We start from the raw sequence: 14,035 nt of genomic DNA on the forward strand, positions 1-14,035 counted from the left end.
AACATGGTCACTGATCAATTCTGGCGTTAAATTCATTGATTACAGTGTGTTGAACCCTCAGGAAGCCAAAAGAGAAAAGACAATGCAAAAATCTGATCAGTGGTGAAATGATGATCAATATTGGAACACTTTGATCAAGAATAGAGATTCCCACAAATGAAATTTGCAGTTTTGACCTGGAACATCGATGGTCCCTTTCCTCCCACAGATCCTGCATGACCCATTGACTTCCTCCAGCAGTTTGTTGTTGCTCCAGCTTCCAGCATTTGCATCTCTTGTGCCTCCCTAGCATTTGATGGTGTTACAAAAATTCAGAATAACTTTTCATGGTAAGATTAGTTCCACTAACAAACCATGAAACAACATGTATTAATATATAGTAGTTCCTGCCAAAGATTGACTTTCTGTTAGATTGAATGCTTTGGAAGTGTGTCATTATTGTGATGCGGGAATTGGGGAAAGTTAATATCTGACCAAAAGGGAAAATGTTGATCCATCAAGTCACCCTACCCCATCCTGCCTTAACACAGCCGTTCAGTTCATAATGTGGTTTTATTCTGCAGATGAGGAAATGTTGAGCTCAAAGGACTTTGCAACAGAAACGACGAGTTCAGAAGAGGAGGCGGAATCTGATTTTGTTGCCAACCCCAGCACAATCTGCCAGACGAGGAACAGCGACAGTCCTATGGATGGGCGAGCCATGAGGCGTTCCAGCCGAGGCTCCTTCACCCGAGCGAGTCTCGAGGAGCTGCTGAGTGTTGATCCTGAGGCCAACCAAAGCTCAATGTGGCTAGGAACGGAAGATGGATGGTAAGTGATTGTCATTCACCTGGAAAAGCCGTCGTGGTTAAGTCAAGATAGGGAAACGGAATGGAGTCCATTAAATTTCAGGCTAGGACTAACTGGGAACGCCACAAGCAATTGGAATTGGAACTGGTTTATTATTGTCACATGTATGGAGAAACAGTGAAATGTATCTGTTTGTGGGCCATCCAGACAGATCACTTCGTGTGTAAGTACATCAAGGGAGTAAAAAGGAAAAAACAGAATGTGGAATATGATATCACAGTTACAGAGAAATTGTAATATCTGTAGATAAGTAAAATACATGAGGGATTTGGAAGACTACAAGCTCATCTTTTAATTTATAAGAGGTTTGTTCTGTGCTTGAGCCTGGTGAGTGATCTCATGCGATTGTGTCTTCAGCCCAATGGGAGGGGAGACAAAAGGCAATGTCTTGGGGGCCTGGTATCTTTGATTATGTTGGCTGCTTTCCTGAGGCAGCAGGAAGTGGAGGGGAGGCAGGTTTGGGTGACCGTAGCGACCTGCGATCCATGCAGGTGGGATACTTTCTGTAGCATAATTTCCTTAGCCTTTTGAGGAAGTAGAGGCACTGTTTTGAGCTTTCCTGGACACAGTATCCACGTGCCTGGACCAGGAGAAATTGGTGGTGATATTTACTTGAAGTTCGCAAACATCTCCACCTCGGGCTTCCATGGCTGATTCTATGACATTGTTTCCTAGAAATGTAAGGAAATTAGCCCTGCGATTTAGCCCTCACTCAAAGTTCTGAACAAAATGTTATTCTTAAACACAAGAGATTTTGCAGACGCTGGAAATCCAGAGTAGCACGCACAATGTGATGGAGGAACTCAACAGGTCAGGCAGCATCTATGGAAAAGCAGTTGATGTTTCAGGCCAAGGCCTTCATCAGGTTATTTTTAGTTTAACAATTTGTCACAGAGTACCATCACTTGACAAGTCCTAACTATCCTACAACCAACTGGTGAGCAGCAGGAGCACAGAAGACTGGAACTGAATGTGGGAACCAAAGAGCAGTGGGGGAAATGGAGCTGAAGATGGGGGCCAAGCAATTGTGAGCAGTGGGGGTGTGGAGTCAAGTGCCATAAATCACAGAGGGACTGGTGTTAATGAGTTATGGTAGCTGGGCCTAGATTTTAGCGGGAGAGAAAACACTCAAGGTGATAGAGAACAGAGGAACTCCATTGTAGGATATGAAAGCAGTTGCTGAATCAATGCTGGAAGAGAACTTGGGAGTGGGATTGAGCCATTCATCTATGTGGAATGTGGAAGCATTGGAAAGGGTACAGAGGAGATTTACCAGGATGCTGCCTGGTTTAGAGAGTATGGATTATGATCAGAGATTAAGGGAGCTAGGGCTTTACTCTCTGGAGAGAAGGAGAATGAGAGGAGACATGATAGAGGTATACAAGATATTAAGAGGAATAGATAGAGTGGACAGCCGACGCCTCTTCCCCAGGGCACCACTGCTCAGTACAAGAGGACGTGGCTTTAAGGTAAGGGGTGGGAAGTTCAAAGGGGATATTAGAGGAAGGTTTTTCACTCAGAGAGTGGTTGGTACGTGGAATGCACTGCCTGAGTCAGTGGTGGAGGCAGATACACTAGTGAAGTTTAAAAGACTACTAGACAGGTATATGGAGGAATTTAAGGTGGGGGGTTATATGGGAGGCAGGGTTTGAGGGTTGGCACAACATTATGGGCCGAAGGGTCTGTAATGTGCTGTACTATTCTATGTTCTATCTCCTTAGCTTACTGAGCCATTGAAAGGAATATGGATTGTGTCTTAGTACCCTAAATCTCAAATTGAAAATAAACCATTTCTTATGCAGAAGAAAGTTCCGAACTTCATCCACTCTATACACGTAGCTCTTTAACTTCTCTTCAGCAAGACTTGGCTCTGATTTTAAAAAATTCCCGCAATCAATATCCCCCTACCAGTAGAATTAGAGTAAACAGTATCCTTAATATTAAACAGTTGATCGGGTCACCCCATGACATTCCATATTTCAGGGAATGCAGCCCTTGTTTTGTAATCCCTGTATGTTATTTAATCTTTGATGTTATTGTGTAAGTACGTGCTACACTTGCTGGCGAGCCAGTACCTCCCTCCCTGAGATGCTCCCAGTTACGGTATAGTTGGGACTAGACCTGACAGAGGGAGGAATCTGCGTGGGATTGGATTTAATAGTGGAAGAGAACACTGGGAAATGGAAATGGATTCCCCGATTTTCTTATTCTTAATCAGCACCTTGCCCATCGGGATAGTGCTAGCCCTTCTAAGGATGTGCCTTTGTAATGACAAGCATCCAGCCTTTCCCCATAGTGCTGGTATTTTTCCCAGGACACATTCATTTATTGTGTCTATCACTGCACTAGACTACAATAGCCAAATGACATATTAAATATCCAACAGAATCAGTTGCTAATTCCACAAATGATCAGCAGACTGATTCCTTTCTACAACAATACCTCTCTAATAATGAGGATAATTCTACCAGAGGGAGAGAAATAGTTTGAAACAAAATATATTGAGAATTGGCAAAGGCTTAAAAAGATTGTAGCTGTGTTCGTATTAATGGAAAAAGACTGACAAATACGATTTGTATCTAAAGGGTTTTGGTGACGTTATTAGACTGGACGTGGTGTAATGCTGTCAAGTTAATGTGATTCATATCAGGAAGAATATCAACTTTTGGGGCAAAAATGTGGTATGGGTGTACACTCAAGTGTATACTGTCACATGATATTCGAGTATTAGACCAAAACAACGTAAGATTAGACCCATTGATTCTGCTCTGCCATTCCATCATGTCTAATTTGTTATCCCTCTCAACCTTTGCTTTAAATATACTCAATCACTTGGCCTCCACAGCCATCCATGGCAGTGAATTCCACAGTCACCACCCTCTGGCCAAAGAAATTCCTCCTCATCTTTGTTCCAAATGGATGACCCTCTATTCTCTGGTGTGCCCTCTGTGCCCTCTGGTCCAAGACTCTCCCACTACATGAAATATCCTCTTCACATCCACTCCATCTAGGCCTTTCAATATTCAATAGGTTTCAATTAGATACCCCCAGCTCTCCCCAGTTCTTCTAACTTCAAATGAGTTATCAGACCAGAGCCATCAAACATTCCTCGTGTTCATTTCTGAAATCATTCTCATGAAGCTGCTCTGGACCCTCTCCAATGCCAGCACATCTTTTCTTAGGTAAGGGTCCCAAAACTGCTCTCAATACTCCAGTTGCAGTCTGACCAATACCTTATAGAGCCTCAGCATCACACCCTTGCTCTTGTATTCTAGTCCTTTCGAAATGAGTGCTAACATTACATTTGCCTACCTTACCACCTGCTCAGTCTGCAAGTTAACTTTCAGCGAATCCTGCACGCGGACTCCCAAGTCTGTTTGGGTCTCTGATTTCTAAATTCTCACCCTGCTTAGAAAATAGTCTACGCCTTTATTCCTTCTACCAAAGTGCTTGATCATACACTTCCTTTGACTTTATTCCATCTGCCACTTCTTTGCCATTCTTCCAACCTGTCTAAGTCCTTCTGTAGACTCCCTGCTGCCGTAACACTACCTGCCCCTCCACCTATCTTTGTATCATCTACAAACTTGGCTGAAAAGCCACCAATTCTGTCATCCAAATCATTGACGTATAACTTGAAAAGAAGTGGTCAAAATACCAACCCGTTTAGCTCTTATTGAGGCATATCAAGTTCGACTTTATTCGCCATAAACATCTACATGTATTAGGAATTTGCTGTGGTATGTTAGTGTGCGTCTGGCCTCCGTTGGTCGTGGTCGACCATGAGTACTGCGCCTCTGGTGGTCACTGGTTTGTCGAGCAGCGTCGACTGTGGCCATCGAGGCCGATCCTGGAACGGCAGGCTCTGCCACAGTTGCTGCATGTGTAGGGCGTCGTGGAATTGTATTCCGATGTCCGCTGTGCTCTCCGTTTAGCTCTCCGCTCCTCAATGTTAGGGTGACGTGCAGCAAAAAAAAACAACATTCAACAATCATAAAGAATAAATAATTATATATAAGTACAGTTAGAGTTTAAGGTATGTAAACTCTAACTGTGTAAAATGTACATAGATACATAAATACCAGCATGTATTTACAATGTAAGCAACATTATAAAAAGTGGTTTAAAGTGTTCACAGTGACTGAGGAAATTCAAGCACAGAATCACTGTGGAGAAATGATGTTTTCAGCGGATGGAATTTGGCCCCTTAGTTTATCCTCACCTTCTTCACTTTGGTGAAACATGTTGGGTCAAACCTTACTTGCAGTTCACCATACCTAAGAAATACCATCTTACTTTCTCCAGAGCCACAGTGTTGACGCGGCCAAAGCCACAGTTATCCGAAATGGTCAGGGCCAAAGCTTAACTACTGGCGAAGCCTTTACCAGCAGTTGATTCAGGAAACGATGTATCTTCCATTCAGAAATATTCAGAAACTATCAACCAACTAATGAATTCTAAATATGTATTGAAACTTCTCAAAACCCAGGAAACTACTTTTAATGCAAATAAGTTAATTGACAGGCGGTTAATTGTCTTGCGTTATCTTTTGTTCATTGCTTTCAATGTAAGTGAGTGAGCCCCTATCTTTGTTCCAGCTCAGTTTCCCAACTTTAGTCACAGAGGTTGTGGCAGACTTGCACAGCAGCACTAAACTCTGTGGTGAATCGAACACAGTCAGGAAATTATTGGCAAATCTCAGCAGCCAACCTTGGGAGATTTGTATGGGAATTCTCATCTTCTGGCTCTTATGCCCAGAAATAGGCGGGCAAGATCTCAGCAAGTTAATCAGTAAAGCTATCTCAGATGTCCTTCCAACAACAGGAGATCCTGTCATCTTGCAGTAATTATTTCTGATCATGCCATCCAGATGCTCCTGCAGCTTCTGCCACTTACACATATTTTACTCTGGTCTATTAAAGCAGACTTTAAATTTCATATTTTTGGGGGGAAATTTATCAAAATCAATTTCTAGACAATTATTTTCAAGTGGAATTATACACTGAGCCTCCTGGTGGTCAAACAGAGAATTACAACAGCACAATATGCTTGAAATAGAGGAACTTTTTGTTATCCAAGTATGTATACATTAATATATATCACCTTGAGATTCATTATCTTACAGGCATTTGCAAGAAATACAATAGAATAGAAATATAAAAGAATATAATAAAATAAAATATAATACTATAGAAATACAATAGAATTTATTAAAAACCATGCATAAACAAAGACTGATAAACATCCGATGTACAAAAGAAGACAAATAGTAAAATTTAAAAGTGTCGAGTTACGTGAGTTGCAAAGGGTAGGTTCAGTGATGGGGTGAGTGAAGTTACCCATGCCGGTTGAGGAACCTGATGGTTGAAGGGTAATAACTGAATCAGAATCAGGTTTAATGCCATCGGCATATGTCGTGAATGTGTTTTTGCACCAGCAGTGTATTGTAATGCATAATAATAAAAACGAAATTATAATGAGAAGCTTGTATTAAAAAGAAAATTTTTAATTTTCTGGGTAGTGCAAAAAGAGAGGAAAAGAGTAATGAGGTAGTGTTCATGGGTTTATTGTCGATTCAGAAATCTTTTCAGAGGGGAAGAAGCTGTTCCTGAAACATTGAGTGTGTGCCTTCAGGTTCCTGTACCTCCTCCCTGATGGTAGCAATAAGAAGAGGGCCCTTAATGATGGATGCTCCCTTTTTGAGGCATCACCTTTTGAAGGTGTCCTTGATACTGGGGAGGTGAGGTCCCATGATGGAGCTGGTGGAAATTACAACTTTCTGCAGCTTTTTCCAATCCAGTGCAGTGGTTGCTCCATACCAGATGATCATGTAACCAGTTACAATGCTCTCCACAGTACATCTTTAAACATTTGAGAGTGTCTTTGGTGACATACCAATTCTCCTGAAACTCCTAAATATAGTTGCTGTTGTGTCTTTTTTGTAATTGCATCAATGTGTTGGGCCCAGGATAGACCTTCAGAGATGCTGACACACAGGAACTTGAATGTACTCACCTTTTCCCCTGCTGGGCCCTCGATGAAGACTGGTATGTGCTCTCTTGATTTCCCTTTCCTGAAGTCCACAATCAATTCCTTGGTCTTACTGATGCTGAGTGTAAAGTTATTGTTGTGGCACCACTCAACCAGTTGATCTATCTCACTCCTGCATGCCTGCTCGTCACCATCTGAAATTCTGCCAACAATTGTTGTATCATCTGCAAAGTTATCAATGTCGTTTGAGCTGTGCCTACCCACACAATCGTGGGTGTAAAGAGAGTAGAGCAGAGGGCTAAGCACACATCCTTGAGGTGTGCACTGTTGATTGTCAGTGAGGAGGAGATGTTATTTCCGATCTGCACAGACTGTAGTCCCCTGGTGAGGAAGTCAAGGATCCAGTCGCAGGGGGAGTACAGAGGGCCAGACTTTGGAATTTGTTAACTGTAACTGAGGGTATGATTGGTTTGAACTCTGAGCTGTAGTTAATGAACAGCAGCCTGAGGTAGATATTGCTGTTGTCCGGGTGATCCAAGGTTGAGTGGACAGCTGGTGAGATAGCATCCACTGTAGACCTGTTGTGGTGATAGGCAAGTCGCAGCAGAACCAGTTCCATGCTTTGGCAGGAGTTGATCCTGCCCATGACCAACCTGTCAGAGCACCTCACAGTAGATGTGAATGCCACTGGACGATAGTCATTGAGAAAGCTCACCCTGCTCTTCCTGGGCACTGGTACGATTGTCACCCTTTTGAAGCAGGAGGGAACTTCAAACTGCATCAATGAGATATTGAAGCTGTCTTTGAACACTCCTGCCAGTTGGTTGGCACAGGTTTTCAGAGCCCAGCACGTACACCATTAGGGCCTTATGCATTACAAAGGCTCACCCTTTCAAAGTGTGCATAAAAGGCATTGAGCTCATCTGGGAGTGAAGCATCACAGCCATTCATGATGTTAAGTTTTGCTTTGTAGGAGGTAATAGCCTGAAAACTCTACCGGAGCTGACATGCAACCGATTCCATCTCTGACCTCAACTGGAATTGCTTTTCCCCCTTAAAGTTACCTTCCATAGGTTATACCTGGACCTACTACGAGGTTCTGGATCACCGGTCTTCAATGTCACAGATCTACACCACAGCAGACTACAAATTTCCTGAACCTGGTGGTATTTGACCTCCTGCTCAATGGTTGTAGTGAGAAGTGAGCATGGCTCGGACAGTGGGGTCCACTAAGCATATTTTTAATAGGCTTATCACCGAAAAGGGAATTTTCCCCATAAAACTTACAAAGCATCAACAGACAGGAACTTGGAAAAAGTAGCTATCTTTTATTTTTCTGGATAATGTGAATGTAATTCAAATAGACTCAACTTATTGGGATATTATTGCATGCATCCCCTGAATCTCAATGCAAATTGTATTAGGCAGGGGAATGGGCTTCCCACAATAAGTGACAATGCTCATAAGCAACATATCGTTTAGGAAATAGTTGCCAGAGCTAGTTGGTCTAGAACAGGGGTTCTCTATCTCTTTTTATGCACAGACCCCATACCATTTACCGAGGGGCCCATGGACTGCAGGTTGGGGACCCTGGTCTAGAAAAAACAGCAGTATCAATAGGCTGGCAACTCAAGGTCCATAAATTTAACTGGGAAAACCTTCTAGATTGTGAGAGTTTAATAGCAAATAGTGAAATAGTTGCCATTCAAAGGTATTCAAAACATTTTCAAAAAACATCTTTAGGAGATGTGGCATCCATCACTAAAGACCCTCACCATCTGGGACATGCCATCAGGGAGGAGGTAATACTTTATGTCTTGAACTGTACTGCTACCAGAAAAACAAATTTCATGACATATGTCAGTAATAATAAACCTGATTCTGATCCTGAGGTGTTGCAGGAATGGTACTGGGTGTGTGTGTGTTTTTTTTATTAATTCATCAAATGGGTGCAGGATAAATTAGGAGTGCTGTGTGTACTATCTGCACCTTTCTATCGGCTTGTTAATGTTGGCCACTGTGCTGATGAAATCCCGTTTCTCTTTCAGCATTCATGTGTACCAGTCTTCCGATAACATCCGTAATAGGAAGAACAGCATGAAGATGCAGCATTCAGCCGCAGTCATGTGCATCCTGTAAGTGCAGAGACAATTCTTCCCATTTTCTTTAATTCTACACTATTGTGTCAATTAATTAAGCTCCATCATCACAGGAGCACCACAAGGCTGTGTGCTTAGCCCCCTGCACTAGTTGCTTTGTGAGGCTCCAATGCCATATTTAAGTTTGCTGATGACACCATTGTCACTGGCCAAATCAAAGGTGGTGACAAATCAGCGTACGGGGGGGGGGGGGGGGGGGGGTGGAGATTGAAAATCTGGCTGAACGGTGCCACAACAACAACCTCTCACTCAATGTAAGCAAGACCAAGGAGATGATTATTGACTTCAGGAGAAGGAAGCTGAAGGTCCATAAGCCAGTGATCATCAGGAGATCAGAGGTGGAGAGGATCAGCAACCTTAAACTTGTCGGTGTTATCATTTCAGAGGATCTTGGGCCCAGCGCATATGTGCCATTTCATACAAGCGCCTCTGCTTCCTTAGAAGTTTGTGAAGATTCAGCATGACAAATAAAACTTTGACAAGCTTTTCTATAGCTGTGTGGTGGAGAGTATGTTGACTGGCTGTATCATGGTCTGATATGCCCTTTAACAGAAAATGCCACAAAAAATAGTGGATATGGCACACTCCATCATGGGTAAATCTCTCCCCACCACTGAGCACATCTACTGTTGCAGAAAGGCAGCATCCATCAGCAGGGAACCCCATCACCCAGGACATGCTCTCTTCTCACTGCTGCCATCAGGAAGAAGGTACAAGAGCCTCAGAATGCATACAAGCAGGTTCAGGAACAGTGATTGCCCCTCAACCATCAGGCTCTTGAACCGAAGGGGATAACTTCATTCAACTTCACTTGCCCCATCACTGATCTGTTCCCTCAACCCATAGACTCACTTTCAAGGACTCTTCATCTCATGTTCTCAATATTTATTGCTTTTTTTTTCCTTTGGTATTTGTACAGTTTGCTTTCTCTTTTGGTTGCTTGTCTGTTTGTTTGTTGGGTGTGTCCTTTCATTGTGTTTCTTGGTTTACTGTCTTTGCCTGCATATAGTGACATACATGTACTTTGATAGTAAATTCACTTTGAACTTTGATTTGACTTGTCACAATTAATTCGTTGACAAGATCCAGATGTCACTGGCAATGTACTGATGCAGTTACATATTGGTTGACTATATTATAATTGGCCATTCCTAATTGCCTCTGAACTGAGAAGACATTTAGGAAGCAACCATTTTGGTGGATGTGCAGTTACACTTAATCCAGTCCAGGTAAAGTTGTTGAGTTTTCTTCTGTAAAAGAGGATCCAGGTCAATTTTTCAAAAATACACTATGATAGAGACATTTTTACAATTTCCAGATTATTTTTAATTACTATCTTAAATTCTCCAAAGTGTGGTGGGATTTTAACCATAAGACCATAGGCCTCAGGAGTAGAATTAGGCCATTCAGCCCATCTGTTCTGCCATTTCATCACGGCTGATTTATTATCCCTCTCAACCCCATTCTCCTGCCTTCTCCTTATAACCTTTGACACCCTTACCAATCAAAAAGCTATCAAACTCTGCTTTGAATATACCCAATGACTTGGCATCCACAGCTCACTGTAGAAATGAATTCCAGAGATTCACCACTCCCTGGCTCAAGAAATTCCTCTTCATCTCTGTTCTAAAGGGACGTCCTTTTATTCTGAGGCTGTGTCCTCAAGTTCAAGAATCTCCTGCGATAGGAAACAGCCTCTCCATACTGATTTGGACATTCAGTATTCATACTTTTGTTACTGGAATCACAGTCTATAACTCAGACCAGCTTGTTCAGTAACTTAACCTCTACACCACCAATGTATCTGAGTAGAAGATCGGAAAATGGCAGATGCTGAAAATCTGAAATAAAAACAAAAGGAATGCTGAAAGTACTCAGCAGGTCAGCAGTGTTTGTGGAAAGAGAAGCAGAGTTCATATTGTAGATCAAAGATGCTTTGTCAGAAAGGTCTGAGAAATTAACTCGTTCTCTTAAGTATGCAGAATCCTGTCAGTGATGGTACCTGATCTGGTGATTATGGGGTGGCACAGTGGCTCAGCTGGTCGACTCACTGTGCCACGGCTCCAGGGACTCAGGCTCGATCCTGACCTCAGCTGTTGTATGCTTGAGGTATGCACGTTTACATTTTATGAGTGTGGCACGGTAGTGAAGTGGTTAGTGTAACACTATTACAGCGCCAGCGACCCATTTCAATTCCTGCAGCTGTCTACGTTCTCACCGTGATAGTGGGGTGTCCATTTTCCTCTCACATTCCAAAGTTCAAAGGAAATGTTTTATGAAAGTGCACATATGTCACCATATAGAACCCTGAAACTTGTTTTCTTGAGGGCATACACAGTTAATCTAAGAAACACAAAAGAATCAGTGGCAGGACTGAAGAACATCCAGTGTGCAAAAGACAACAATCTGTGCAAATACAAAAGTCAATCTGGGCAGGCAATGAAAGTTCCCTGACGTCATCACATCACCATCACTGAGGCCTGACATGGTCATTCTGTCAGAAAGCTCAAAGCAGGTGGTTGTAGAACTGACAGTTGCTTGGGAAGATCAGAATGAGGAGGTGTTCGAGTGTAAGGTAGCCGAATGGGAATTTGAAGGAGAGTTGAAGTGAGTTTCACTTCACTGAAGTCAACACTTCAACTCTCCTTCACATTCCCATTCGGATATGTCCATACATGGCCTCCTCTACTGCCATGATGAGGCCAAACTTCGGTTGGAGGAACAACATCTCATATACCATCTGGGTAGTCTGCAGCCCCTTGGTATGAACATCGAATTCTCCAACTTCCAGTAATTCCCTCCCTCTCCCTTCCCCCATCCCACTTTCACTCTGTCTCCTCTTCTAGTTGCCTATCACCTCTCATGACTCTGTCTTCTTCTACTACCCATAGTGCTTTCCCCTTAGATTCCTTCTTCACCTCTCAGGCCTATCCCCTCCCTCACCCCTTGATCTTTCCTCTGATTGGTTTTCCACCCTCCCCCCACCTTCTTTATAGGGCCCCTGCCCCCTCCTCCTTCAGTCCTGACGAAGGGTCTCGGCCCGAAACGTTGACTGCTTCTTTCAACGGATGCTGCCCGACCTGCTGAGTTCATCCAGCTTTTTTGTACGTCTTGAAAATAAATGAGGTAGTTGAGGAGTTGTTTAGTGAGGAAAGAATAAGCTAGAATGAATTTTTTTTTTAATTACTCAATTTCAAAGATTTGGTAATCAGGGGCAAAGCCAACATTTATTGTCCATCCTTAAATACCCTGAGAAGGAATACTTCTCCAGAAGGACTCAGGTGAGCCACCTTGAACTGCTGTAGCCCTCCTGGCCATCCCCACACCTGTTCCGCTCTGGGTAGTGAATCTTGATTCCAGCAGAGTGAAATGTCAAGGAACGGTATCCAGTACAAATAAATGATTCCAAACATAGAAAGACCAATATGGGAACATTACGGAGAGCACGCATCAAATCTAACTAATACAACAGGAACCTAAAGAGAAAAGGTTAAGCTTGTAGGTGAAAATATGACCACCATTCACAGAGTAAAATCTTTTCTTGATATGAATTGCATTTAGTAAGGGCGTGAGCTTAGATACGGGAGCAGTATCCAAGCGTGTGCAGATTTGGTTTTTGTAAGAGTTTAAATATTACTGAGACTAAATGTTCTGAGTGAAAGAGGAAGCCAAGCTTTAAAGTTTAGCTGCATGAATGGAGGAATGTAAATGGAAAATCAAGTAGCATTAGCAGAAAGAGAAAACAAGCTATAAAATCATAGCAACTTACAACACAGAAGGAGGCCCTTCAGCCCATTGTGGCTGTGCCATCCAACAAAAGAGCCCTTGGAACTAATCCGGTTTCCCAGTTGTTGGTCCTAGAGTTATGGAGTCATACATAGAATCACAGACTCACACCGCATTATCTTTAGACAGTGGCACCTCCAGGTTCATGTGCAAAGCTCATTTTTCACCCTCATGGCCTTTTCTTAGAAGTGGAGGAGATGGTTCTAGTTAAAATAGAGTGCAGGTCTGTGACTAGTGGCTCCCACCATCATCTTATGCCTGCCACCATCGCCTCTCGCCCATCACCCCAGGTCTTGAGTTGGTTCTGGAGATTGGTGTCACCAAATCCGGGGCAGGAGGTGTATCAAGACCATGAGTTGCCCAAGCATCACGATCCCCCTCTCGGTCTAGAAGCTGTTGTCAAAAGTGCTGCCAGGCATAACGTTTTGATGACGGCTGACCTACAGGAGCTGCCTGAATGATGTTGTATCAACATCAGGGGCCCCAACTCTGGATCTCGGGATTTCTTCCTCGGGGTTTACTCCCGAAGCCTCTCCCATGAGTGGGTACGGCCGCAAGGCAGCGGAGGTTTGAAATCAGAGTTTTCCTTCTCCGAGGCGTGCTGCCTTCCCAGGCTTATGAGCCCCACCTGCCGGAAGCAACTGGTTTTAGGGTGCCAGTGACCCACCTTCGCCCTTTCTCCTGTCAGCGTAAACAGTTCCACCACGTGAAGGCCAGGAGTCGGATTTGGTTGTCAGAGGCTCATTTGAGACGCACGCCATTGGGGGCGCTTTATAGGCGGTGCGAGCTTATCCCCATTACCACCCCGGCTATTTGGAACCACGGCTGCATAACTAACCAGACAATTACTGTTCATTCATTTTAAACCCTGAAGTGAGGAAAGTTTATTGCTGCTTCGTGGAAGGATATAGATTGCCAGATCCATCAGGAGATGGTGATGGAGGTTGAGGGCCAGTGAGTTCACAGAAAACAACAAGAAGTGAATTACCCTCTTCAGGTTTCTGCGGCTCTGCCACCCTAACCTGGAAGTTTGGAAGAAGTCTTGTCTATTCACAACTGTGTTTTGGATTGGATGAAACACTCTTGGAGTTAACAGATTTGCACCTCCAATAAGCTGTATTGTGTTCTTCAGGCTGAAGCACTATCATCTCAGATGTTCGTACTGGGTGTGTAATGATAATCTGCTGATAGACATCTCCAGCTCTCCCTTTCAATCAACCTTTACAAATATAGTTGTATTAGTCAAAATG

At 43.2% G+C, this 14,035-nt stretch overlaps 1 protein-coding gene across 1 annotated transcript in view; it reads left to right on the plus strand.

Annotated features, from left to right (window-relative positions):
- LOC140726959 (rho guanine nucleotide exchange factor 17-like) overlaps nt 1-14,035 on the plus strand; it is a 474,355-nt gene that overhangs the window by 432,115 nt on the left and 28,205 nt on the right. The window contains 2 exon segments of the mRNA XM_073044006.1: nt 564-810; nt 8,889-8,975. Of these exon segments, the coding sequence (XP_072900107.1) occupies nt 564-810; nt 8,889-8,975 (334 nt within the window).

This window comes from Hemitrygon akajei, chromosome 4, assembly GCF_048418815.1.
Source record: "Hemitrygon akajei chromosome 4, sHemAka1.3, whole genome shotgun sequence".
NCBI classification, from domain to species: Eukaryota; Metazoa; Chordata; class Chondrichthyes; order Myliobatiformes; family Dasyatidae; genus Hemitrygon; species Hemitrygon akajei.